This window comes from Blennius ocellaris (assembly GCF_963422515.1).
Source record: "Blennius ocellaris genome assembly, chromosome: 8".
Lineage (NCBI taxonomy): Eukaryota > Metazoa > Chordata > Actinopteri > Blenniiformes > Blenniidae > Blennius > Blennius ocellaris.
In genome coordinates this window covers 22954712-22982187 of record NC_137657.1, presented here as the reverse complement: position 1 = coordinate 22982187, position 27476 = coordinate 22954712, and the positions used below count along the sequence as shown (strand labels likewise).

Genomic DNA, 27476 nt, shown 5'->3' with positions numbered 1-27476 from the left:
GTAATTATTGGTAGTATTTGTGTGATTTCACAAAAATATAGACATTTTTCTGAAAGAAAAAGTTTACATTTCAAAGTTACTATGGCACTATTTTACCTGTTCGGCCCACTTAAGATGAAATTGGGCTGCATGTGGCCCCTTGAACTAAAATGTGTTTGACAGGCAGATACACAAGAGGGGAGATACACAGATTACTTGTTCAACAATGTAGTGAAAGGGCTAAAAAAGTTGGATGTCAGTAATGCGTGTGGCTTGATTGCTTGTCTTGATGCAATTCAGCAGCAGATGTTCACAAGATGCCAAACGAAGTGTACAAATGATGAGTACAGGATGCGTTAAAAGAGAGATCATTTGGACCTTTTCTGACTACATCCTTCAGAATTCCGACGTGAAAAGAGCCCAGAGCATCAGTGAGCATGCAGGTACTAATTTCTCTACTTCTGAATAGAAATCTCAAAATGAGGCACTGCAGAAAAGTGTGGACTGAATTGACTTGAGGTTCTGTAAGTTTGTGTGTAGTTTCACGGCTTGTTAAAAAAAAAAAAAAAAGAAACGTAGCTGTTTATCTGAAGCTGAGGGGCTTTTCTCAGTCAGCTTCAGTCAATCCCAAAGAGTTTACTATCTCTCATGAGGCATATTAACAGATCATGCTCTCATTCCTCAGTGGAACGGGGCCAAACACCTGGAGATATAGTTTTCCTCATTTCATGACAGTTCTAGAGAGGGATGAATGAAGCACGTCGGCTCCTGTGAACACAAGTTCTACCTCTTTTATGGCAAGATTTACTTACATGACTTGTTCAAACAGGGACTTAAAGTGGAAACATAACACTAGAGGTGGTATGGATATGCTGGCTTTGAGAACAACTAGTTCCATTCTCTATTGTCCTTGTCAGCTGACTGCACTGTATGTCCTCTGGACACAGGAGTAGAGACAAACGCTCATCAACATCACTGCTGTTAAACAGCTAAGTTCAGTATAAATTATTGTTATTCTTAATCAGTGATCAAGTAACTTCAGGCACTAACACACATGGAAGTCAGAGGATCTCATTCCAGATCGATGTTATACAGTATCTTCTCAAAAAAGACCCAAAGCAATTCTTGATTTTGTAGGATAATTTGGCTTCATTACTCTCATGACTTATTACAATGAAAATATGAGGAAGTTCTACTTCTTTTTTAAACACTTGTTCGGTTTCTTTGATAGCTCTCTGGTTTGAAAAGCTTCCACAAAGAAAATATTTGCAGATTAGCTGCGTGCACTGAGCAGAGTGTGATCAAACCCGCTTGTCTTACAGTTTCCACATCTGTAAATGTTTGACGAAGCTCTGACTGGGTGGTTTGTGTTTACGCCCGGTCTTTGCATGAGTACCTGCAACCTAAGTTTTAAGTATGGAATTAATTTTAATGTTCTCTCTCGTAAAGTTCATTGTCTTGTAAAGGTCAAACATTTGGCACCAGACATTTTCATTCCATTATTGAGGAGGAGTCCTGTTCGTCTGCTTGCCGATCCTCATCCGTCATGTGTGATAGTAAGTCACGCAGATGTCTTTAGAGCAGCGCTGTCTTGATTTTTCTTCCTCGGTCTCAGCAGTCTCGTCCGACTAAATGGAAAAGAAGCCGTCTGCTTTGGTGATGCAGCCTCCGCGAGACGGGGGGGAGCGATTCACATTGCTCTGCTGACCGCTGGTAGTTTATGTTATTAAGTCAGAGGAGATGTTTCATGTTCCATGGGTGTGTTTTAGGTCACTTTGTTATCAGAGGCGAAACCGAAAGACGATTGCCTGACTGATCTTTTAAATGTCTGCTGACAGCATCAGCTCTTGAGCTGGTGAACCAGTATGTCTTCATTATGGAGCTGGTTCACCGGCATTTTTTTTTTTTACCTAACGTTTGTAAACACCAGCAGACCTGCCCTAAAGCACAGTATATGACGTTACAGCCAGCTTGTACAATATTGGTAAACCGGGTGATCAACCCACTGGTGTTTTGTTCCAGCAGGAATACGACAAGTATGGCTGGTTTGAACCATGTTGCAGTAAAGCCTATTTAACTGCATGAAGTGTTGGTATTACAGAGCTGGATAGGCTAAGATTGTTTATGAGACAGAACTCAGAAGTATTGTATCCTTACTCTTTTTTTTTTTGGGGGGGGGGGGGGGGGGGGGGGGGAATTTCTTAAAATTTGTATTAATAATACATCAAAATAGAGCGTAACGGTAGTGTATTTAAACTTTATAGCTGTATTGACCCGTAGTGCATTGCACTATGTTCAGGTCTGGATTGACCCAAGAATTGGACCTTTCTTTTTTTTTTTGGTTTTGGCTCAATAACAAGATGTGATAATGCAGAGTTTGTGTTTCTTATCGCTGAGATCATCACTCCAGCTATTGATTGGTGCTGTAACGTGAGATGTTCGTGTTGCTGCCGTGATGCCGGGGCTGTGGAAGGCCACAGAAAATGGCAGAGAGGGCATTTGTCCTTCGCAGAAGTGGACAACATGAATGTTCATGCCAACCCGTCTCCATTTCCCACCATCTGCTTTACGCCATGAATTTGCTCTCGAGGCAGCTCAAGCATTATTCCATTAATTAAACCTGATTACATAATAATAATGAATGGACACTGGTCCATGAGCATTTTTTTTTTTTTTTTTTTTTTTTTTTGCAAGTCATCACACTGAGTTTCAGTGGTGGTGTTGCTTCACTGACATACTGAAGATGAATTGCAGAGTTGTTGAGGAAGCTTCAGCGAGGCAGCATTATTTGTGTATATATTTATTTTTTATATATATATATATATATACGTCCCATTTTTCCCTCTTCCCCTCCAACATACATCCTCCCAGGACCCAACGTTGACTTGGTAATATTGCTCCCAGTGCAGTAGGCTGAACGCTCCAGGCTGGACGAATCACGCTGTGATTAGTGAGTGAGGAGGCTGAAAACATGTGACAGACGGCCGGGAGGAGGAGGTGGACAAACATCAGCTTGTGGTTTCTCCTGCATGAACTCCGTCATTTCACAGTGTGTTATTAAGCAACTGTTGCTCACAATGTAAGGTAGGACTTGGGACAGGCCCGATGTTCGTATCGAGGCTGATATGTAATTATGATCAAATTATCATCATTCACAATATGAAATAGCCGCAGATTGGGTGTTGAGTGAAGTATTTAATTACTGGTACAAAAAGGTTTCCTGAACTACTATCAGTATAATAGGCCTGTGCTGATGCTTTTTAAAAGAGAGTGGATTCACACAAATATTCTTCCAACTCTGAATGCAGTTAGAAGAGTAACGTGTGGCGTTACCGGACAGGACACACAACATGTCTGCTTGGGCTGTACGTTCTGAAGTGAACATGCAGCATTGCAATATCGTCGAGATAAATGCTGAGACTTTAGTAGGTGTTGTTAATTTATTTGTGCCTTGAGATTTGTTCTAAATAACAGTGCTCGTTGTCTGTCAATGGATGAAAATGTTTTATTCAGTTAATCGCACAATTTGTGAATCATATTCACACTTTTCTTTTGTACTTAACAATGTTGTTCGTCTTTGCATGGAAACCAGTGAAGTAATTTTTTTTGCAATATGCATCTTGTGTTAATTAAATATATGAAATGTTGATTATCGTAATTTCCGTAGTATTGATCGCATCACTCATGAAGCTCGTTAACTGTAAAAATCCATAAATTAGCATTAACCTTGTTTAAGCCACAAGGTTCAAGGCATTTAAAAGAAGTAGCCGATTATATTCTGGAAATTACGGTATTCAGAAAAGTGCATTGTGCTGGACTGAGGTTCAATGAGCACTTTGCTGCTACATTTACATTTCAATCAATACTCCGAGTGAAAGCCCAAATCTTCAAGAACTCTGAATACAAACTTTACAACTGACTTCTACCTGAATTGGTCTATGAGATGGCGGCATTCACACAGATTTACCTTCCAACAGTTGGCAGTAGCGAAATGCATCTGCATAGAAGAAAGACGCCAAAACTCCATAAAATTTCATCCAAACGTCTGTAAACCAAAGTTGTGTTTTTAACTTTCCTGGAGCCGACTGCATCCAACACCATAATATGCACTGTGTCCATATTTACTGATTGCATTTCTATTTAAAACCTAAATAGCTTCTTCTTCTGGCTGAATATTTGAGTTTCTTTGTGATAAATTGGGCTAGGGCTAGAAGTGTATTGTTGTTTTTTCCCCCCTATACAATCTAACAATCTCCTGCTGAAAGATCATCCGGCCCTTAAAGCAACAGAAGCTTGTCTCGGACATCCCATGAACTAACTGACTCCATAATGGACTTGAAAGGAGTTTCTCTGCTCAGAGACGATTGAATTTTAGCGTCTGGGCATTTCATTTTGTCTGCTATCCCAGATTGAAAGCCAATCCTGGTTTAATCATGGAAAACTGAACCCACTGGACTATACAATGAAGTGTGAGACTCTTTGTGCCCAGAAACCTGTCCGGGTTGTACGCTGCCCTCCCCCCGATGGGCCGCTGGGACTGCCTCCAGTTCTCTGTGACCCTAAGTTGGTTGGAATGATCGAGACGATGGATGGAGGGAAACATTTAGATGTTGTTAATAAATAACGAGGAGTGGATGTCATTAAGAAAACAAATGGGCTTTGGGGATCGGGAAGCACATCCAGCACACATTGCTATTCAATGTGTGCTGCTTACAAAACAAACAAAAAAAAACAAAACGTGTTTACTGCTAATTGGCAAACATTAGCATGCCAGTACGTTCAACTATGATAATGACCATGGGAAATATTATACTTTCTGAACGTCACCTTGTTAGAATTCTCCTCACCCTGATAGTATAACAACCGTGATCTTGCTTGTTTGTTATCGGAGCGTTCTCAAATGTTAAATCCTGTGTGAAGCACCATCTGGCAGTAATCTCAAACTGCAAAAATGTTCATTTAAGTCAAATTGCCTGACCTAAAAAATATCTATAGTTTTATGTTTTTCTTGGAAACGTATGTTTGCAGTGTTGGGTATTTGCATGAAAAAGTGGCCACAGATTGAGAAATGAGATTGTCCCAGTTAAATATACATTTCATGAACTGATCATGCGGATCAATCCCATGATGCTTTGCATTGTGATGCTAGCCTTTTGTACTATAAAGCCCATTAGTATTACTTGCTTTTAGCATTCATTTGCTATTGCGAACTCTCCATCCTTCAAGGCTTTTGACCATTTCTGTTTTTTGAAAATGTTTAAGAGCAGCGTTGTGTCACGCACCAACTGTTTGAAGAGAGATGATGATGGCAACGCACCAACAGGCGTTCCAAAAACTGTGACTTGTAAACCAAGTTCTGTTTACATGGAATTAGATCAGTCGGTCCGATTCCGTGTCAATGTGTGTAATACCTTTACAACAAGCTAACATGGAAACAGTCAACACAGTCGCAAGCCAGGAGTTAAATTGCAAGCCTGTAGTGCTTCATGTGTCTTTCTCCGGCCAGTCGGGGCAAAGTGGACTTTAAGGAGCTGAGCCTTAAAGAGACGGAAGCTTTTCTCGGACACTGGGCGAACTAATTGACTTCATAACAGGCTTGTGTGAGATAAATAAAGATATTTTTAATTGTTGTGCGCAACCAGACTTGTAAAAAAAACCAACAGATTATCAGCATTTTTACACAGCCTATGAATCTGAGGAGACATTTAGTACCAGCAGTGGAGAAAGAAAGCTTTCAGTACTCGGCCATAGCCCAAGGTTACGTCTCTATGTTATTTGATTAGTCTGCTCAATAATGTAAATCACAGAAGTAATCGTTTCCCAGTCACATACGGAAAAACAACAAACAAGAACAAGTGTTCTCGCGGCGGGAGTTGTAACCAGGGAGTGTTTGACACTGTTGTCTGATAATTAACCTTTACGATGACAATCATTCAGCTTCCATTCTGTCCATCGACTTATCAGTTAATCAGATAATAGCTTCTGCTTCATGCATGTGAACACAGCAACAAGGACCGAGCACATCGGCCACTGCAGCCTTTTTTGGAAAGGATTTTACGTTGGTGGTATAGGAGGGAGTGCGTGCAGGCAGAAGGCATTTGTAAGTAATGCTTTAGTTAACAGCTAAAGTAGCACCGCTGGTTCTAGTGAATACAGTGTAATTGGAGTGAGGCAGCTGAAGTGCTCGCCCTTTTCAGTCAGAACAATCAGACCCCCCCCCCCCCCCCCCCAAAGCGGAACCTGCCACAGTAGAATCCCAACTGGTCTGCCATTGTTTAATTTCTTTTACCAACGCATATTCTCTTTAAGTCTGCACCAGGTTCGTCACTATGGAAACTGTCATGTACACGCTGTGAGAATGTTAATTGAAGCGCGCGTGCGTGTTAGCGGTGACACAGATCAGTGTCTTGAGGTTTTTTTTTTTAAACATCCGGAGCGTTGAAGGAAAATCATGGGGAGAAAAAAAATAATTAATCCACGTTACTGCACCGGCGACAGGGTGAGGGGGGGGGTTTTAATGAGAGGACAGCATGGATTCTATTACAACACATACACACACACTGATAGAAAACTGCAGTTCAGCAAAGTTTCCCATAAGAGCTGAGTGGTATATGGTCCGGTGCGTGGAGGCCGGTGGAGTAATATAGAGCTGAGTGGTACTGAGAGTGTTGGCAAAGGGATGTTGCCTGTCACACTGTGTTCTCTGTGCTGGAAGACGACAGCTCCACTACGATCCTGTATTCATTACAATGGAGCTTAATGCAGAACGAGAGTTGCCCAGCGGTAACAGCTCCTTCTTTTTCATACAGCACTGTTGGCCCTTTTTCCATTTTTAAGTGGTATTCATAAGTCATGCAGGGGTGGTTGATTAAAAAAGTTGACATTTGGTGTCTGCATGATGAATTACTTTTATCTTGCCAACAACTTGGAACTAATGCAAGTAATAAGTAATCAAAGAGGTTGATTTTGTTTATCCAGTTTAAAGACATTAAAAATAAACAGTCCTTTTTTTTCTAAAATGTTTTTTTTAACTAATTCTGATTTGTGTAATATATTCTTTTTGCATTGTGTATTGTATTTTGTGAGCATTTCAACGCATTCAAAATGTAGCGTTTTTTGGGGGGTTTTTTTGTCTCTTTGTGTCTTAATCTTTGCCAAATAGCTACCTCATGCGTTTTCCGATTAAAGTAAGTTAACTTCCACTGACAGCATCTTGACTTCGGCATTCAGTGAGTCAGAAACTTCACTTACTCACAGCTATGCTGCCACCTACTCTTGTTTATACTGATGTAATTGCAGCCTGAGACCAGGTAATGTAGGCTCCCTGTGATGCAACATGAACTCTGATTAAACATATTGAAGGGATTTAAAACATTTATGTTGAATCTTCTCAATAAGAGTTGTGAATTATCTTTATTGCAATGTCGGCATTAAAGTTAAGTGAATTGTATGTTTTGGCAGCAGAGCTACATCATTGATTTGGAACAAGTTTGACATGTGCTCGATGTTTATCCTTAATGCGGCTTGAGGGCCGTGCTCGAGGGGCCACGCTAGCGACGTGTCAGGCCATCACTTCGAGCCAGTGTTTTCTGTGGCGTTCACTCAGGTCTTGCTATCAGCAGGACTTCCTCCACTAGCTATCACCATGAAATTCTCTCCATCAAGCCCCATCAATGCTTCTCTTATTGTATATGACAACACACTCTGCTCCATTGTGCTGTACCAGGCAATACATTAGAGATGATTGCACACAGGAAAGAGCCTGCTGAAAGTTTGCTGCTGCGCTCGGCTGTAATAAAGTTGAATGTCTACGTCAGTGGCTCAGAGCTTGTCATTCAGATGTTTAGCGCACGATATTGCCCTCCGTTTTATTTGAGTGTGCTTGGTGCTTTATGAATATTGACTTATCGGACTTCATTTAATCCATAACAAACTGACTTTTGGACCTGCGCTCTGTGCTCCTCCTCGCCTCCTCACCCTAGACTTGAGGTAGGTCTTGCTGTGTGTCAGCGGTCCGTGTCACAACACATTTTTCTCTTGCGCCCGAAAAGCAAACGGCAAAGATTTTGTGCCATGAAACTAACCTATTATCTCTCTATCTGACCTTCATATTGGCTTTTTTTGATTTAAGTATCTTGCAAGTTATTTCTATTTTCACACCGCGACTCCGGTATTTCTGTCTTTCGCCAGCGATCATAAATTGTGCCAGAGAGCTGCTGATGCTGTTCATTTCTTGTAATGCCAATAGATGTCGAGGTCAAAGCTTATTTAATAGATGCTCACAATGGTGCTCTCTCGTTCCGTTAATGGCCCCAGTACACGGCACAAAGATGGAGTTATTTCAATGAGCATGGTCGGAGATAATGAGTCACTTCTATTTTTGTGTCGACTGATTAGTCAGTGTTTTATTCACAATCTTGAAAAACATTCTGAGTCCAAATGAAATTGGAGATGAACACGTTGGAGGGTGTTTCAAGTTTTGCTGTCATCAGTGGATGAGTCATAATGAGTTTTATCCTCAGTTAAATATTTGTAAGACTTTTTATACATACATTCATGCTCCTCTGTGGATAGCTTAAAGTACTTCTAAATGTTTCCCTGGTAGTTTTTCAACTCTACTTTTTGATCAAGCTCCTGTAACACTGGTTGCATTCACACCAGTCGTACCTATTGTGCTTGCACGCAAACACATTAAACCAGAGACTTCATTCTTGTGCTTCATTCTTAACACAGCTTTTTTCTAAGAGTAGCAGCGGACAGAACGCAACACTGAGACCTGAACTGAGATATTTCATTGATGATGAGTTTATTGCTACCGAACTGTTCATGCTGTCAATTTGTAAAAACATGCATGCAAAAAGCTGCAAACAGCAACAGTTAAGAGTTTTTTGGGGCCGTTTCACTGTATTTTGCATCTTTAAAATTGGCAGTAAATGTTGGTAGGAATTGTTCAGATTTAGAAAAATATTAGGCTTTATCGCTCTGCTCCACATCAAAGAAAAAGTTAAAATTTTAAAGTTCTTGTGGTACTGTTTTATAGGTCCAGTCTACTCGAGATGAAATTGGGATATATGTGGCCACTGAACTGAAAAGACTTGAACACCCTTGAATTAAACAAAACCAATGACATCCTGTCGTATGAAACGTTTCATCAGTTTTAAGCTTCGTCTCTGACTGTGTCCGTGTTAAAGCTTAGATTGAACCTTATGTTGTTATGTATTGATCACAGTGAGTGATAAAACAACACTGTCTTTGCTAAAACCCGGGGGTAAGTTGTGCTGCATGCTGATCGCACTATTTCTCACGGGGATTTCTTTCAGCGTGTCCATCCTGGGTTTACCGCACTCCACTAGGCCCGCTGTCTGCATCCTCCCGCCCTCACCAATTTTTGAAGAAAGTCTCCAGCTCAGTTAACTAGTCCTGCGTATCACCTGTTAGCCGAGGCTGTGGTGCAGGAGCTCTTGCCTCCCCGACTATTTCCAAGAGGGGTTTCTAAAAATAACAGCTGGGGATTGCTGCACATAGCCCGCAGGCAGGGAAAACAAGGTAGCAGAGGGAAACTGGTTGCTTGTGTATGCTATCAGACCATGAGGGAATGTTAGTCAGAGAGTTGTTGACTGTCCTTTTCCCTGCATGCTTCAGTTTGTCATTGCTGTGTACAAAGTGAGGAGAATTATATATTTAGCACCCATGATTCATCCTCGGCAGATTGCACAGGACGCAGCATGTTTATGTCGTCCAGTACAATAGCATTTGCATTTAGCTCATGTCCAGCATCGCTCAGTTCCCCTTATTGGTGTACATTAGTCTCAGAGGTTCGTATAAAAAAGGTCCAACATGTTTTGGAATCTTTCATTTATCAAATGTGAATAAAAAGAGTGCAATATTTCACAAATTCTATAAACTGACAGTTTATTCACATAAACAAAAATATCAGATCGATATCAGCAAGTTAGAAAGATAGTTAGAAAAAATATTGTTGCTACCATTACCAAATGACTTTTTTTGTCAAAGATCAATATTTGGAGTCTCAATTTTGTCAGTACAGAATAACCGTATTGCCCTATTTAAAGGTCCAGTTACTTATGGGTGGGCAGGAATTGACCGACTTCATTCATAAAACACTTTTCATACAACAGACTGCAAAATGGTGAATGGATTTCACTAATATAGTGCCTTACAGCTGCGTGAGCCTCCCCAAAGCACTTTACATTGTTCATCACGTTCACCCATACCAATGGAGGCTGTGGCCATGCAAGGCGCTATGACTCCAATGGGAGCGGTTTGGGGTTCAGTGTCTTGCCCAAGGACACTTCAGCATGCAGGCAGGTTGAGATTTGAACCAGTAACCTTCGATTGGGAGGCGACCGCTTTATCAACCGAGCCATGACAAACCGTATTTACTTAGGCCATTTGGATTTATGTACTCAATGAGGAGAATGTTCATCATAGCAGGTCTACAATCTAATGTGGAGCTTTTTCAGCTCTAATAACTGGAAAAAGAAAGTGTAGTCGGCACCTTCGTGTAATTTCATAGAAAGAAGAATTTTTTTTGTTTTTTCCAAAAAAAACTGTTTTTTAGGGCCAATCTCTTAATACAGAAGGGCTTTGAATACAGTATTTGTATCGTATTGGTATATCAAGTGGTACAAATAATGGATGGTTTGAGAATTGTATGCATCCAACCGATATCATTTCAGAATTTGGTCTCTAAAAATATTACCATGAACCAAAGCAGGATCCAAAGCAGGATCAAAATGCAACAATGAACCTTTCCTCTTCAATCCTCATGGAACTCAAGATAATTATAAACACACTTCCACCTCAAGAACATCACCTTTAAAAAATATTTTAAAAGCTTTTTCACTGTTTCTTTGGTCCTTACAAGCTTTTCACAGCGGTGGCGACGTAAGCGCTGTTAAGTATTAAACTGCTTGTTGAATAAAATGTTCCTTTGAGGCCTCTCGTATCTGTGTCTTCTAATGAGTTTGAGGAACACGCAGAACTTTTTGAAAAGGTTGAAGTAAAAGAAAAAAACCCAACAAAAAAACATGTTTTAATCCAAACTGTGCCTCCTTTTCATAACATCCATCAAATTCTTTTATACTCCTGATGCCTCCTTTCAAAAATATGCCACTCAGTGGGGGCTCAACAGTTTTCATGTCACCGACCCTCACAAAGACACATTAAACTTGTGGGCTTTCCCTTCACTGACACCTGCTGCTTCACTGTCTCCACAGTAACACCTCTCTGGATGTTCTGTTGTTGTCGTTTCTTTATAGTTAATCAGAAAGGTGTGACCTCTCAGGACTGTTCCCAAGCCAGTATCAACAAAAGGTGTGTTTTTATTTCACGATGCCTTCCAGTGTCTAAGCTAAAGTAATAAGCGAAACTAATGGACATGAGCTTGTGGTGGCGTTTGGAGTAGCCAGTGATGCTTTTTGTCAAAATTTGGAAATTTATGTTGAGCATCTGTTTTGTTGTTGTTGTACCAATGCTCTTTGGCAGTGAGTCTTTGACTGCTGTTTATTTCCCTTCTAAATGTGCAATGTTTGTACTGAACATGTATTTGTGGGACGAGCAGCAGATCTGGCTATGTGGCTTATTCTGCTATTGGCTTGTTTAATGCATTTGGTCTGATGCAACAAGACATATTGGCAATTTAAGAATTTATGATTTGAACAAATGGGAGCCTCGGTAGCATGTGTACGAACTATTCACAGCCACAACAGCCTGGCACCTCCTCCTCATGGTGTGCACCAGCCTGCTCACACACTGCGGGGGGGAAGAATCCATTCTTCTACCAGCAATGGACACAAGTCGGTCAAATATTCTGCTCAAGCTGATCCCACAAGTCTTCAATGCATTTGATCTTAGAGATTCTATCTAATGATTTAAAAAAAACCAAACATGTTTTCTCCAGGAAGGAAGAGAAGGGAGAAGCTCCGAACAAGATGGTTTGGCCTTTTAATAGCAAAGTACATTCTCCACTCATCCCAACAAAACACCATGTAGAAGTAAAACACACTTGTCATCCACATTCCAAATAGTGATCAAGTTGTATGTACGTGATATTGTCCGATTTGTAAACTATCCAGTGCCGTTTAAATGTGCACTATGCTTTTTAAAATGATTTTCTTTGATAAACTCTCACTGATTTTAGAGGTGCAGCAATTTTAATATGTTCCTTTTAATAGCTTATGTGAAATGATCAGCGGAACAACTGGCTGTTGTTCTCGAAATGCCTCACATGCATCATATCCTGCTGTTATGAATAATGTGTCAGTCACAACAGTTTATAAAGGCTCATGTAGCAAGTAGTTTGTAACCATAACAGAACTGACTGAAGGTCTCATACTATATCAGGCTTTAGCTCAGCAGCTGTTCACAGAGAAGCTTCCAGTTCACACAAAGTTCTGAGGAATTTGACTCCAAAATAGCTTGAATTTGATTGAATTAATACATCTGCATGGGTCTTGTTTCGTAGGCTTGTCCCCAATACTTTAGTTTACCTGCCAGCTTGTGTGGTAGGCTCAGCAAATTTTCCCAACGCGGCACATAATCGCAAGCTCTTAATATCCAACTCAGCTCAGTGGTATCTGTTTGCATATTGACTGCGGAACAAAACGCTTGACTGAAAATCAAAATTCCAATACATAACAGAGAACATGAAACAGGCAGGCTGTGATTTGGGGACCTAAGAAGAAGAATCCTTCTATAGAAACAGGGCTTATATAGAGACAGCAGATGCCACCGATTTCCTGTGGAGTGGGATGAAACCAGAGCCTTTGTTATTGAAAGTGCCCTGGCGCTTTGCTCCTCTCAGTGTCTGGAGTGCGAATAAAATGCCCATTTCTTGTGCCACCATCCCGATTGAGGTTTAATTTTAGTCCAATCACCGGCTCACCATGTGCCAACACCCTTGCAGCTGCTAATGTATATCTGCTATTCTCTCTGTTCTTCCAAGTATCTGTTTCTCGATTGTTTGGAAGTGGAATCTTGGGTTAACCCGCTCGGTTCTGAACAGTTTGGTGATAACAGCGTTGCATGTGTCCAACTCAAAGAGCAGCAACGAAACCTTTTAACCACATTGCAGTTGTGCGGCCGGCATAGCAGATCAACACGTCTGTGGCCGCCTGCTCATTGTGTCGGGTTAAGGGATACAGTCTGTCGCTCTGGCATGACCTGCAATTAAACAGACACACCAGATTATATTTCATGACGGGAAAGCGTGAAATCAGAGTTGTGAGGCGTCGCCTGTAAATAGCAACACAAACCTGATTGTGTACAATCCACAGCTCCATTCGGCATTTTCCCACTGAAAGCAATCATCCTTTCAAGGTTTTCATTTGGGTGCTGAATAATTGATTCGACACACACCCACGGTTTGTGCAGCCAAAGTTTAAGGTGTTTTTAGTCTACATTAAGTACTTATCTGTACTTTTTCATAACAATGAAGGTCAGTTAAAACACCATCCTGGCTGGGCGGAGATGGAAAAAAATAATATCGAATTTCCAACAACGTTCCCTTTTATATTCAGTGAAGGACGCTTATTATCTGCTACTTGTGTAAGATAAGACAAAACGAATGGATGAATGATGTCTGTGCAAACAGTTCTAGGGTGTCACATGACGATCACGCAGACTGGAGAGAGGGGGAAAAAAACTGTTTACACTTTCACTGCTGCTTTCTTGTGGTAATCAATATGCTGGGTTTTCGCTGGAACCGATCCCAGCTGGCTCTGACTGAAGCCAGAGTACTTCTTAGCAGGGCTGCACGATGTATCGCAAGTTTATTGTCAACATTCAGCACATCAACATTCACAATATGCATATCGCACAACACTCTACCGCAGTCATGCTCTGCATGTCAACGCACAGTAGTTGGCCAATTAGACAGAGCGTGGCTACCCCAGATTCTATTTCACTTCATTATTTCAACATTACATCATTGCTGGTGTCAGAAGGAAAAATTACCTAAAAAATAATGCTGTTGGTGGGAACTGCAGACAACAGATCAATAAAAAGAAAAGGAAACTCTTGTAATTTCAAACATAATTTAATAGACTCCAAAAATATTAAGCAGATAGACATGGTCTTATTCAATGTGAATTAAATATTATCATTATTATACTTAATTGTATTCTTTTTTTAAAGTTTTATTCTGGCACATATTGTATTTGACTTGTTAAATCAAGGTTTGTTTAACATTATAATAATGATATTGTAGATAGATTTTATACTTCTGCACATATACTAGAAACAACAATCGCTCCAAGCTGGTTCAGCTTAATTCTTTTTGTGGAACAAAACAAAAATAAGATGGAAAAGGTCACAAAAAAGAAAACTTGTGCATCTTTACCTGAAAGTAACCTTTTGATTCACATTTTCATGTGACTGTTCTGCTGACTTAATGTTGTTTTAATTTTTCCCTTTTTAAAAAAAAATCAGTTTTCGAAAAAGTGCCCAAATACTGATGACTTAATATTTTGCACATTGTGCAATTACCTATCAATGTGTCACTTAAACGAGCGTCAACCCATCAAAACATAGGCTGTATAGGAGTATGTGTGTAATCACGCATTGTGAGGTCACAGCAGTAGATTCTTTACGCCCAATAAGGCAAGTCCTCTTTGGGCAGATATTTTTTATGTATTTATTGCAACTCCATATTTTTTGTCAATCAGATTTGTTCAATTAAATCTGTCCTCCCGTATTTCCAAATGCCAAATGCCTCAAAAAGCGGATGAAGGAGCGGCTCTAAATACAACAAAATCTCAGATCCAAAACAGGAGGTCCTGTAGTAAAAGTGAAAAATGACTCTCCATCTGTTGTGGAGAGTATTAGAAATGATCGAGCAGCACTATGGATGTCCCACTCTGGTCAGTCCATATCTCTTGCATGTAACCCGCAACATCTTTTCCTGGGCTGGTATTCTGACCTGAAGTAGATATGGTTTCCCCTCCCTTCTTACTGGCGGTCCGAAGCCCCAGAAATAGCATGACTTGTGTACGACTCATGTTTTAACTATCCCAGATGCCTGATGAGAAAGACGTGAATAAAGGGACTCATTTAATCATGTGCAGGACCTTGAATTAAATGAAAAAATGTATCTGAGGGCGATGTGTGAACATAAAATTGTCACCAACATCTCTGAATCACCTCTTCCAATCATCTCATGCACCAACACCTCCACTCAGTGCAACCTTAAGCCCATTTGCTTCAGCTCTGTGTGCAAGTCGAAGACCAAAGTCGACCCCTTTCTAACATCTTCTGCTCTCCCAAGAGTCTCCTTCCTTCCTCTTTGATCTTACATCTTATCTTCTGCGTTTGTCTTTCATCTACTGGCTCTCGATATTCCATCCACCCTCTTGCCTCCGTCTCTGCATGCTCACCCCCACCCCCCATCTCCCCCATGTTTGCATCATGTTCTGTCCTAATTAATCCTTTATCACTTTGTCTTGTGCACTGTCAAACCTTCATATCTTTTTCACACATTATTTCTTCTCACTAGTCTCTCCGTCCGCGGCAACACCGCCCTCTCATTATCTACTTCATTCCTGAAAAACATTGATTTTCTTCCCTCCCCTCCGTGTCGCTCTTTACTTCACCTCACTCTTCACCCCTGCCAGGTCCTTCCAGGCAAGGTAGGAAGGCTGTTATGTGCAGCTAAACATAATCTTTCGCTGTCACTTTTCCACACAGCATGTCTCGCATAGCTCTGAACCCTCCCTTTTATTCCATCCACCCTTCGGTTTCATCTCCCTCTTTCCCCCTGCTTGGTATCCAGCTTTAGCACTTCCCGCTTTGCCTGTCTGAATCTTTCTCCGCCCCCTTTCTCTCGGCTTGTAACTAGCAGTGGCGGCGCCCCGATGGAGGTCAGCCCAGTCTCTGTCTGCCGCGAGAGGCAACAGGGAAAGGTAGGCAAGGTGAACTGCTCTCGTCGGCTGTCAGTGCGCGGTGGTGGGCTAGGAGATCGGTGAAGGAGAGAGGGAGACGGAGAGCAACGGGAGGACAGTGTGAGCAAGAGAGAGAGGGAGAGAGAGAGAGAAAGGCAGAGCGAGGGAGAAGAGAGAGAGAGAGAGCAGGAGGGTAGAAGAGGAGTGAGAACAAGAGAGAGAGAGAGAGAAAGTGGTCTGGCGTTCACAGCTCACATCGCTGGCTGGCTGGCTGGCTCGCTCACTGTTGACGAATGAGCTGTCTACCCACGGGGCTGGGATAACGGCAGCTTGTGACAAGCTGGGGAGAGAGGAACATGAATGTAATGCGTACCTTGCCTCGTTTGCTTACAGACACCGGCCAGAAGAAGACTCCAGAAAAGAAGGATGGGAGGCGCATGTCGTTCCAGAGACCGAAAGGGACCATCGAATATTCTGTGAGTCACATGCAAGCAACTCCGCTCTTTGCTATGTTCATGCCGCTCTGTGTTTTTGACGCTTTTCTGCTCCGCTCCTGTGCTGCTTCTGCTTCTGCTCCTGCTGCTGCTGCTGCTGCTGCTGGTGGTGGTTTCTGTGGTTCTGACGAGCTCGACATTCAGGCTGAAGGGATCGCTGTGTTTGTGTGTTGGTGAAGGCACGGTGTGTGACCATGCTTGATTGCTCATTAGTGGAGGGGAGAAGCATTCGGTGGTCTTTGCCGGTCGAGCACGTGTACCCAATTCTCCCACTGTTTACATAAAGACTAGTGTGTGTGTGTGTGTGTGTGTGTGTGTGTGTGTGTGTGTGTGTGTGTGTGTGTGTGTGTGTGTGTGTGTGTGTGTGTGTGTGTGTGTGTGTGTGTGTGTGTGTGTGTGTGTGTGTGTGTGTGTGTGTGTGTGTGTGTGTGTGTGTGTGTGTGTGTGTGTAAACAGACACTGGATGTTGACAGGAATCTTATAGATACAGTGCATCGTCTGTCAGAGCGCAGAAGCTCAACACTCAGCTCCATTTTGCATGTTGATATATCGGAAGGGAGACGGGAATTGTAGCAACTCTGTCGGCTCCTCCGGCTGGATCATCAGCAGGACAGGCGGGCAGGAGTGCTGGCAGGATGTATATTTGTTTTTCCACTCGTTCTGCTGTTCCGCCAATCGGCAGGCATTCCACCACAGAGCTCGCTGTGCTCGCGAATGACCTTCCAACTGCGTTGTCATTTCTATTGATTTAGCTGTTGTAGGTGAAGGGGAGGGGAGAAGCGGGTGAGGCAAAAGGGAGGGAGTGAGAGAGAAAGAGAGGGGGAGAGAGGACTCTGGTTCCCTGGTATGAACTGAAAGTGGAGCTCTCTGTGCTTTGCCTTGTTGTGTTCTTGAAATGACCCTCAAATCCAGCTGCAGTCAGACTGCTTTCCCTCGCCTCTCTCTCCGTGGCAACAGTGAGGAGTGGGATTGCTGTGGCTCGGCTCTGAGCCGTCTGCCTGTATGCCTAGGAGAGGGTGCGACACAAGGTAGGTAGGAAGGTAATAGGAAAGGAACCAGGTTAGGAAGGGAGAAGAGGATTTGTTGTTTCTCACTGTTCCTGCTTTTGATTTCCTCCCGATTCGTCTCCCAGCTGGTCTCTGAACGCCTCTCCTCACTCAGGAGCTACTGTTAGCTGTACTATTACCACCCACCCCCCTCCCACCCTCATCTTCTGACACCTCAATAATGCCACCTCCCCCTTTACTGCCTTACCCAACTTGTCAGTCATCCAAGACCTGCTGATTGACAACACCCCTTGTTTACCTTGCTGAGGTTTGAGGCAGCTTAAACCCTTACAACAGGATATTTGTCAGAGCCGGAGTTCAGTGTCAGGGTCTTGATGTGAGCAGCAGGGCCACGGACAATCGGCAACACGGATGAAAAAGCTATTGGTGAAGCAAATTGGTGAAAATATCTCAACCACCCTGCATACCAATGCTGTCCTCACAGGCAATCACTCTGTAAGTCTTTTTCCCCCACTTATTATCTTCCCACGAGATTGCTGATAATGTGATGGATGGATCCAGCCCCACCAATGATTGTCTCCTGGAGCCTGACATACAGCTGTAGCACGTAGCAAGGATGCTCAGGGTCGCCAGTAGCATTAGAGAGCAGCATTAGAGAGCAGCATAGGCACACAGCGTGAGAGACGCGTGGCTTACGGTGTCTCAATGATTGAAAAGCAGCTTTATCTTAAACTCATCTCCCGCACCGAGGGGACGGACGGCGATGTTTCCTTATTTCACTCTCCAGCAGATAAGTTCATAATCTATCGCTGGCTGCCCACAGGAAAAGGGAGGGTTTCCTCTTATGGGGCCTTATCAATACAATCACCTTCCCTCTCCCTCTACCTCACACGCAGGCTTTCTTTCTCTGTCCCTGTTTTTTTTTTCTTTCTTTTTTTTTTTTTCGTTTTGAGAAATAACCTGTGCAGCTGCAACCCATCTGCCTAGACACTGATAACACCAGTCCATTCAGCCAAGTCCAGCTATTGGCTGACCTGCATCCAATTAAAAAAGTGTTTGAAGTCTTGGGGAACAGCAGAGATAGATGAGGAGACAGAAAGACTGAGAGACAGAAGAGTAGTGAGAAGGGAGCTACACAGCTGGAGGTGGGAGGCAGGGGGGCTACTTTTCCCACAGACGACCTGCAAGGACGGTCAGTCAAAGTCAAACTAAATGAAAAGCTGAGGAAGTGCAGGCCACATATGTTAATATCCACCAGGTTGACAGCACCACTTATATTGATGCTTCACTTCGGCTGCTATTTTAGATCCTGCCTTGGCTCCTCAAAGACTCCTTATGTACCCTGAGTAGCAAACATCCCTGTTTTGTTGGATTTTAGTTTTGCTCCTATTGCCAATATCACTTTAGTTTATAAAGCCATTGCACTGTGCAGGTTATCACATGGCATTGAGCACATTCACACCTTTCTACAGTTATAACAAAGGTCAGGGCTGCACCGTAGTTGCCTAAACTGAAGCTAGTGCCTTTGCAGCCCTCTAATGCCATTTAAAGGGAAATTTTGAATTCCACAATCCTAGTTTAGTACTTTAAAATTGCGAAAACTGAGGGTTCGTTGGTAAATCAAATACTACAGAAGGTTACCTCAGTGTTTGAGCACATCGATATACCAAAAGTGGTTTTTTTTTAGGTTACATGGTAAATGAACATTTACTTGTATGGAGCCTTTCTCCATTTCAGACTTGTACTTTGATGTTTAAGTAGTTAAACTAGAAATGGTGACAACAGTTCTTCACAGCACAGTTGAGCTATGCCAACAAATACGATTACATTTTTTTTTTTTAAGTTGCCAATTATATACTGATGTTGAGAGAGAATACTGAGAAGAGATAACAATTCCACCAAGTCCCACAAGCTGATAATTAGATGGTTCATTCAACCTACTCTATTGCTTAAGATACTGTGTGTATATATTTGTAACGTTGACTATGAATGACTGTGTTGGGCTTGAGAAAGTTGCAATAAAAGCAAGCAAAGTACCTGCATCTTCAGAATTTCACAGATCAAATCACATCGTTTCCGTTCCAGTGGAAATAGACGATCTGGCCCTTCATCAGATCGTCCAATCAGCACGCCGTATAACCGCTGTTACGAGTCTGAACATTAGGGAGTGCACAACAGGTCCGGATAGACAATATGGATGCCACATTAGATTTAGGATCTTTCAGATCACTGTGACTGTCATATGCTGCCAGCTCTGACATCATTTCCCTGAGAGGTTGTGAGGATAAAGCCTGAATCCCTGCTCCGTAATTCAATTCTATAGTTTTTACAGGTTTTGTATTTCAAAAAATGAACACAAATTGGGGCTACATCCAGCTATAGTTGTTGCTTAAATGTTAAACACAGAACTTGGTTTGTAAACTCTGATGGATATTACATTTTCTCTAAGTGTGTCTGAAACCTTCCTAATTGGCATGTCCTAGTAGCCTAGATTTATAAGGTCCTATCTTCTCACACTACCTGTGTACTGCTTCCAAAAAAAAAAAGCAGATATGCCCCCAAAAAAGTGCACACAGATAGCCTGCCTTACTCTTCACTGCCTGGAACATCAGTATTCAATTCAGTAAGTTCACTGTGATCGTAACAAGGCCAAGTCTACTAAAACAACATCTATCATGTTGATCGACTGGAATTCTGCTTTAATAATGAGTCATGCTCTACGTCAGTTTTTGGCCCGAGCTTTCAAAAGCCCCACACTCTCTCTCAGTCTATTGCAGTGCTCTCAGCAGATCTGGCACAGCAGAGCACTCATTACATTTTGTATAGTGACACTGGAGAGTAGTTTTGAGGGGAAAGACTGTCTGGATACCATATTTGTTGGCCTGGGAAGAAAAAAGGATGCTGTCAGCATTCATGATGCAGTCATTCTAGCCAACTCCATCAACTGTCAAATCGAGTTATAAACCCTAAGTCAGTTATTCAAGTTAACCCTTGATTGTGAGCTGTGGAATGCATTACATTTTTAGCTAGGGTTAGTGACATGGCCCAAGAAATGAGAGGGTCAGAGGATCCATTTTCCCTTCTTTGTGTGTGAGTCGGATGCATTGGATTAAACTGCACAATATATCGCAATATTTATTGCAATCACAATATCCACACGTGCAGTATGCAAAAGAAAGTATGTATTGCTCTGCATGTCAACACACTTGGATAATTGGATGATCTTCAAATGGCAGATGTGAGAAACTATTTGGTTATAGTTTGAGCCTTTTGACAAATCTGGACAAAGAAGTCACTTGGCTAACATTAAAAGCCCTGTAATATAACCTTTTCAAGTAAAAATAGTACTTTCGTTGCATTTTGGCTGTTTATTTAAATAACAGCATTTCAGGACCTGAAACTGAAATGAAAACTTCTTCTGTTCAGCGCCACACTTCTGACGCGATCCATCTCTATCTGAACAGGGAAAACAAAAGCTTGCTGGCACTTGGAATACTGACACATGTGAAGTGGGAGTAGTTCGACAACAATGACGGTGGCAGGTTCAAGAGTGACTTGAACAGTGGTTCTTCAGCAAGGTTGAACATTTAATGAGGGCTGAAGTTGCATTTGGTCAGCTTTGGAAAATCTCAGCTGTGTCACATCAATCAGGAAGTGATTCGTCTTTCCACCTAACAGAGTTGCACAGAGAAGATTGAGCCAGACAGGGGTTTCCCATAGACATGCATTGGGGCCACAGGGCGGAAGTCAAAACTCCAACGCTCAAAAATGTAGGAAAAAATGAGCAAAAACGACAAAGTCAACAAACGGCTACTGAAGCTGATGGAAACTGCAGTCACACATGTGATGGAACAAATTGGTGCGAATTATGGTCAAAAGAAGGAACACTGTTATTTTGAAGAACAAACCTAAAAGCACAAGGCCATTAATCATATTGTTATCAAATCAAGCTTTATTTATAGAGCACTTTTCGTACAAATAAAAATTCCATTGCAAAGTGCTTAACATAGAAAAAAAATTTATGAAATAAAATACAAACATGTGCATGAACAATATCACAATACGATATTGCATATAGCATGTTCACCTGATATCGTTCAGCCCCCGCACAAAGCCACCTAATTACGTCAATGTGTATTGGACAAGTTGGTACAATATTTGGAATATTGAAAGATTTGTAAGTTTTGTTTAGTGCTTATAAAACTGTTGGTTAAACTTTAATCAAACTTTCCTTCAAGATGACCTATTATAAAATTGATAGGTTTCCAGCTGTCTATTGTTATTTTAATATGGACATGCATAATTAATGAGGAGATATTAAGTTAATAAGACTATAAATCAACAGAAGTAGTCAGTGCTGCCTTGACAGTTTACGAATACTCTGTACTGAAGGCATAGTTTGGACCCACTGAAAATCCTGCTTTGGGATTCTTTGTCAATACTTCACTCCACTTTGCAAAATGTGTAGTCTGATGCAGAGGCTGATGATGGCAGAGCTGTGGTCACTGTTATCACCAGTCTGCCAGTTCATTGGATCTCTGCTGGGCTGAGAGGAAGCACTGTGGACGTTAGAAAACCTGAGCGACGCTAGATGAGTCATATACGTCAGGTGTATGAGGGCACGCACACGCACACGCACACACACACACACACACACACACACCAGCGGCAATCTTAACCCCGCACCTTCCTGACAATCAGTCACTCTGATTGCATTATTCACTGCTGGGTCGGAGAGGGGTATCCCACTGCTTGAGCTCTCTCACTGCTCCCTGTCTGAGAGTGGGAGAAGAAGTCAATAGATGATGAAGAAATGATGGGACTGCAGGGGTGTGTGGACGGCGATGTTAAAGGGGATGGAGGATAGGATAGAGGGGAGTGCATGTGGAGACGATGGAGACTGATGGATAGGTAGCTGGATGGGTAGAGGGATGAGGCCAATACGCCGCCCAGATGAAAGCACTTTTTATTGCACCTATTTCACCTTCATGTTAGCCCGCTTTGATTTTACCTGCATGTCTGGGTCTATTGTAGCTAGTCATTATTTGAAGCAAATTGTCAGAAGTGAAAATATATTGTAAATGACAGTTAAGTTAGACTTAACCTCTCTGGTTGATATGTCATGGAAATGACAACTCTGAAAGATGTCCTTTTACAAAAAGCAGCAAAAAGACTGTGGCACAACCGGCTCTGAGTTATTTTACCTGACATACATCAGGCTGCCCTATGTTGAATCACTTTTTGCCTTGCTGGTCCTTCTGTGCCATTAGGTCCCTGCGAATGTCTTGCTAAGTCAGTGGAAAGACCATCAAAGTCTGTAGCTGCAGGTCTGAGGGCGACGCACGGAGGAATTCGTGAGATCTTGAAAGTGAGACGGCAAAGTTGCTCCGCGTCACACTGGAAAAGGACAGAATAATGCCACTTTCTGCCATCTCACTCATAATGGCTCTAAATTTAGGTCCACAGATCGGTAAGGGTGTTTTCGCCACACAACACACATGCCATCGGGGTAGTAACGGCAAAGTCACCATGGCAACTGTCATACTAAAGGAAGGAATCATCCTTCATTATGAAATGAGGAGCGATGGCTATTCTGATACAGCATTATGGGTGATTAAACTCTACGCTGGAGGTTTATTTCCAGCTTGATGGCAACGCAATCCATTCATTACGTTAATTTGTGGCTGTGCAGTATCGTTTGATTTATTTCTTTTTCTTTGAGCTTCATCCCAAATTTATGCTCACAACAGTTTAATAATCTCGTCAGGAATCCATAAATCTAGAATTGTATCTTATTACCTACGTTGACCTTTAGCAGCGGCACTCATGGATTTGTTCTCATGTTTCATACCTAACGTTAGACTTTAATGGAGCTATTAGTCTAGGGCCGTCCAATCCGACCAACTTTGTTGAATCTATGCACAGTCTCCTGTTCAACAAGGTGACCATTAGTTGGGTGTCAGTCACTCAAGATGGCTGCCATGGCCTTCCTCTACCCTGCTCCTTCATCACAAAGGACGAGTGTCACCCGAACAGGAAGAAGCTTAATTATTCATCCACAAAGCTACCTATATATTGATCTCAAGGAGGAGACGATAGGGTCCAGCTGCCATTAGTGGCTATAATCCTAATTGGGATTACTCTCCTTTTTCTCGTGCCCTTCCCTTTTCTCATCCACCCTGTCAGTGCGTCAATAACAGGTCTTTATCAATGGGTCACATTTACATGTGCCCTGTTCTCTGCCTTCATATTAAATTAGCCATGGCTCATGTTACAGTGCGATCAATGACTGCATCTCTGAAGTTTGTTGGAGTCGTGCACCATTTGTGAGGCGCCCCGATGCTTCGGTCATGTATGAATCTTCACTGCGTCACTAATACAACTGGCTTCTGTGGATAGAGTGATTAATTAGACTTAAAAGGCAAACTTGAATCGTGCCGATATTGCACCACCTCCAGTGCCAAGATCAGCCCACCACCTGGCTTTGCCAATGTTTATTTCATTGAACACCAGTTATTTATACCCTCATCGACTGGCTATGTTGATACAAGACCTACCAGAGCAGCTATTTGATACAAAATGCAGCAGAGCTCATAGGTTAGGTTCGGCCTTAAACTGCCTGCAAGCCCAGCTCTACAAAGGTTGAAGTGATATTTAAAATGTCAATAAAATCAAAATGCAAATTGTTGAGACTCGGTATAAGTTGAATTAGAAAAGTGCCCTGTGATATATACGGATGAAATTTTGTGAAATTGTTTTCATTTCAACTCTTCCAAGCTAAACGGGAAGGTGTCCATTTAACATGTTGTCAAGATTAAGAGGAAGCATCCTCAATAGTGTTGAATTGATGTTGATTAAAGGTGTAAAAGAGGAAGTGCACATCACGTACGTGTCTCAAAATGTTGAATGATATTGCTAATATAAGGGTTTGGAGCACTCATTGCCCCCATATAGAACCCAGGTCAGCTTTTACTTAGTTCAGTGTCAAAAAACAATCTGCACATTTTGCAACATTAGATTATTGTAGTAAATAAAGTGTTTGTTACACAAGGAAAGAAAAAAACCAGTAGATTGGGGATCTTGAACTGTTTACTGTTTGTATTGGAAGTGTCTTCTGCTTGAAAAACTTTATTGATTTTTTTTTTTCAAACACCAAAAATGAGATAAGGGAACTTGATTTCTCCCCATCAATACAGATGTGAAATGTTTTAAGGAGACACCATTTTAGGAAAATATAAACAATATCGAAACTATTTGAGGACATAAAATCAGCTTCCCTGTAATGTACCTGGGAACAATTAAAGTCATTATATACACCCGCTCAAAAGCAGACGCAATTGGCATTTTTCCATGTCTGCTTTAGAAAGTGTCAACATGGTTTTGTGTGACTTGTGAAATTTCAGTTGCCATCAGTTAAGGAACATCCTCAGGCCTCCTCTGCAATTCTGGCATCTCCCCCAACAGGTCCTGGGCCCCAGGATGATCACGGCTGTTCCGGTAAAATTCAGGGCTGAAGTTCTCTGTACTTTCTGTAATTCTGCATACTCCATCCCAACTTTTAGTTTTTGAAAGAAACTCTATATTTCAGGATAAAGATCTGACTTTATAGTGAAAAACACTGCCTGAAACCATCTATAAAGAGAGCTTTAAGCAGCTGTGAACGAAGGTCCTGTAGACTGGCCTTGTGCTGAGCAACACAGGCACTGTACAGCTAAAAATAAATAGTTCATGGATGAAATGGTAGCAAATAGCACCTAGAGAGAATCGATGCTCTCTGGTGTAGTCGCCCGGATGAAAGGTTCTGCCACTGTAAGAGCCTTGCTGATTATTAACTCTTCAGTCTCCTCTAAATAAACAAAGATGCTCCGCTTTAATCACATGGAACAGCAGTTCACTCTTGAAACCCTGGCCACGTACCGAGGACATCACCCCAACACAAACTTGTCAGTGCTTTTAGTCGACATGGATGATTAACGCTCAGTTCTGACATATGCCGGTAATAACCTTAAATGTCTGCGTGGCAAGGACTCGCTGAGTGCGTGTCACCGTCGCGTCGTGGAGACTTTGCCGCCGCGGGTCTGATCCCCGCGAAACCTTCCATCCACTCTGCGTTTGGACATTTGTCAAGCTGACACACTGCTGTTGTCTGGACACAGAGTGAGCCTCCTGTAAACAGTCGGCCAGCTGACAGATCGCGTATATCCACGCTGCCGTCATAAGGTGTGCACGAGCAGTAGTTAATGGCCAAGTTATAAGGTGGAGGAGCTTCGGAGGGGAAGTCCGTCTGTCACCACGTCCTCCTTATGTCTTGTTTGTAGTTCTGCTTCACTGGTTTGTCTTGTACTTGAGAGTGAAAGCTGGAGGTGTTTTCTGGAACTGCCTTCGAGGCTGAAACTTGCTGGATTTGACCGGCGCAAGTGCCAACGAATGAGAAATCAGCTCTTGCATTGATATGCAATCCTGTGTTTGAAACAATGGGGGCATGGTATTAGGCAGCGAGCCATTCAGCCGTCATTTGGGCGGTCGGTTTTCAGAAAAGACGGTCGAAAAAAAGAGCGGACGGGTTGCTCAAAGCTGTCTAAAATATGTGTATAATGGCCATCACTACTTGTCACTGGCTAATTTTGCTTGAATTCATATTTTTTTGCCAAAATATAGCAAATCATCAACTGTAGTATACAACTTACAACTGACTTCTGGTTTGTATTACGCCCAGTAACGAGCAACATGATTGGTCAAACGATTCCCTGTGGTATGTACGTTTTGAAAGTCGACCTCTGATTGGTTTGTAATTCTCTATAAATAAATAGATAGATAAATGCCAAAGCAGAGAGGAGGATTTTCCTTTCCAAGATGATGAGGAATTATATCTGCAGAATCCACACGGGCGGTATTAATTATATGGAACGATGATCTATCTAATGTTTGACTTCCAAAATAAAGTGAGAAATGGAACTATATTACTCTTAAGAAGCAAAATAGCGACGCTGCTGTCATACGACATGTCATCTCGGTCTCCTGTTTAATAATGTTTTCTGATCAACAACTCAGAATGTCACACAGAATACTTTGAGGGAGTTGCGTGACTAGAACTGTGAGATTTGTGGAGCTGGTGATAACTGTGATGTTTTTAGGGATGTGTTAACTGGCTAGCAATAATGCCATGAGTCCAACATACCTTAGGTCTCCAGAGAAATCATAAGCAAATAATCATCTGTTTTTCTTCACTACTGCATGAGAGATGACAGCATACTTTATTATATAAAGTTGTTCCATTGAATGATATTTAGATTGAGGTGTCAGACATGTAGCCCCTGGCCCAAAACTGACAAGCCACAGGGTTTAGAAATTGGTTTGTAATGTACTACTGAGATCTGATCAGTGATACTTGATCTAGCTAGATTTAACATGTTTAAATTCTTAATGATTATTTGTTATTATTAATATATTTGTTGCTGGATTTTGCATCAGGGTGCATCGTTAAAAATGGCACAGTGTGGAAAATTGTCAGCGTTGTGATGTGTTTGTACTCATTTGAACTAAAACGATAGGAAAACATTTGAAAGCGTCAATAATTTGTATTCAAAAGTTATAACCATGTGTTACTAGTCCGGCCTGCTCAAGATCAAGAATTGTTGTGCATGTGGCCCCTGAAAGTTTAGATGCTCTCAGTGTGTCTATTTATGAGCATCTTTTCATCGTCACTGACATGTTGTTGACTTGCCCTGGTTGCTGCTTTGCATCTCAACTTTGATCGAATCATTGAATCCGCTCCAGTTTGATGAATGGGCGGTGAAAATTAGGACGTCTCAAATAACACTGTAAAATATGAACCATACTCCCTAATTTGATTTTGTTCTTCAAAGATGATCAGATTAACATTTAATCAAGCTGAATGACTGAACCTGCCTGACTGTTACTAGCCCTTCTGGGGAGAGCGCGGGGGGTGGGGGGGGGGGGGGGGGTAAATGTTGGCAAATTGTACAAAGCACATGTGTGAAAAGTTAACCAAACGGTATGAAGGTGTTGGTGAAAACCAAAGGCGCGTCTGAGGTTTGCATCATCTGCAGTGTGTTCCTGCTCCGGCCTCCCCACCC

The 27476-nt window shown here is 42.0% G+C and overlaps 1 protein-coding gene across 2 annotated transcripts in view; it reads left to right on the top strand.

Annotated features, from left to right (window-relative positions):
• The window catches only part of oxr1a (oxidation resistance 1a), a 75606-nt gene that overhangs the window by 6435 nt on the left and 41695 nt on the right, over nucleotides 1-27476 (top strand). For both annotated transcript variants that reach the window (XM_080500898.1, XM_080500897.1), the window contains exon 2: nucleotides 16272-16354. In XM_080500898.1, coding sequence (XP_080357024.1) covers nucleotides 16272-16354 — 83 coding nt within the window. The remainder of the gene's footprint in view (nucleotides 1-16271; nucleotides 16355-27476) is intronic.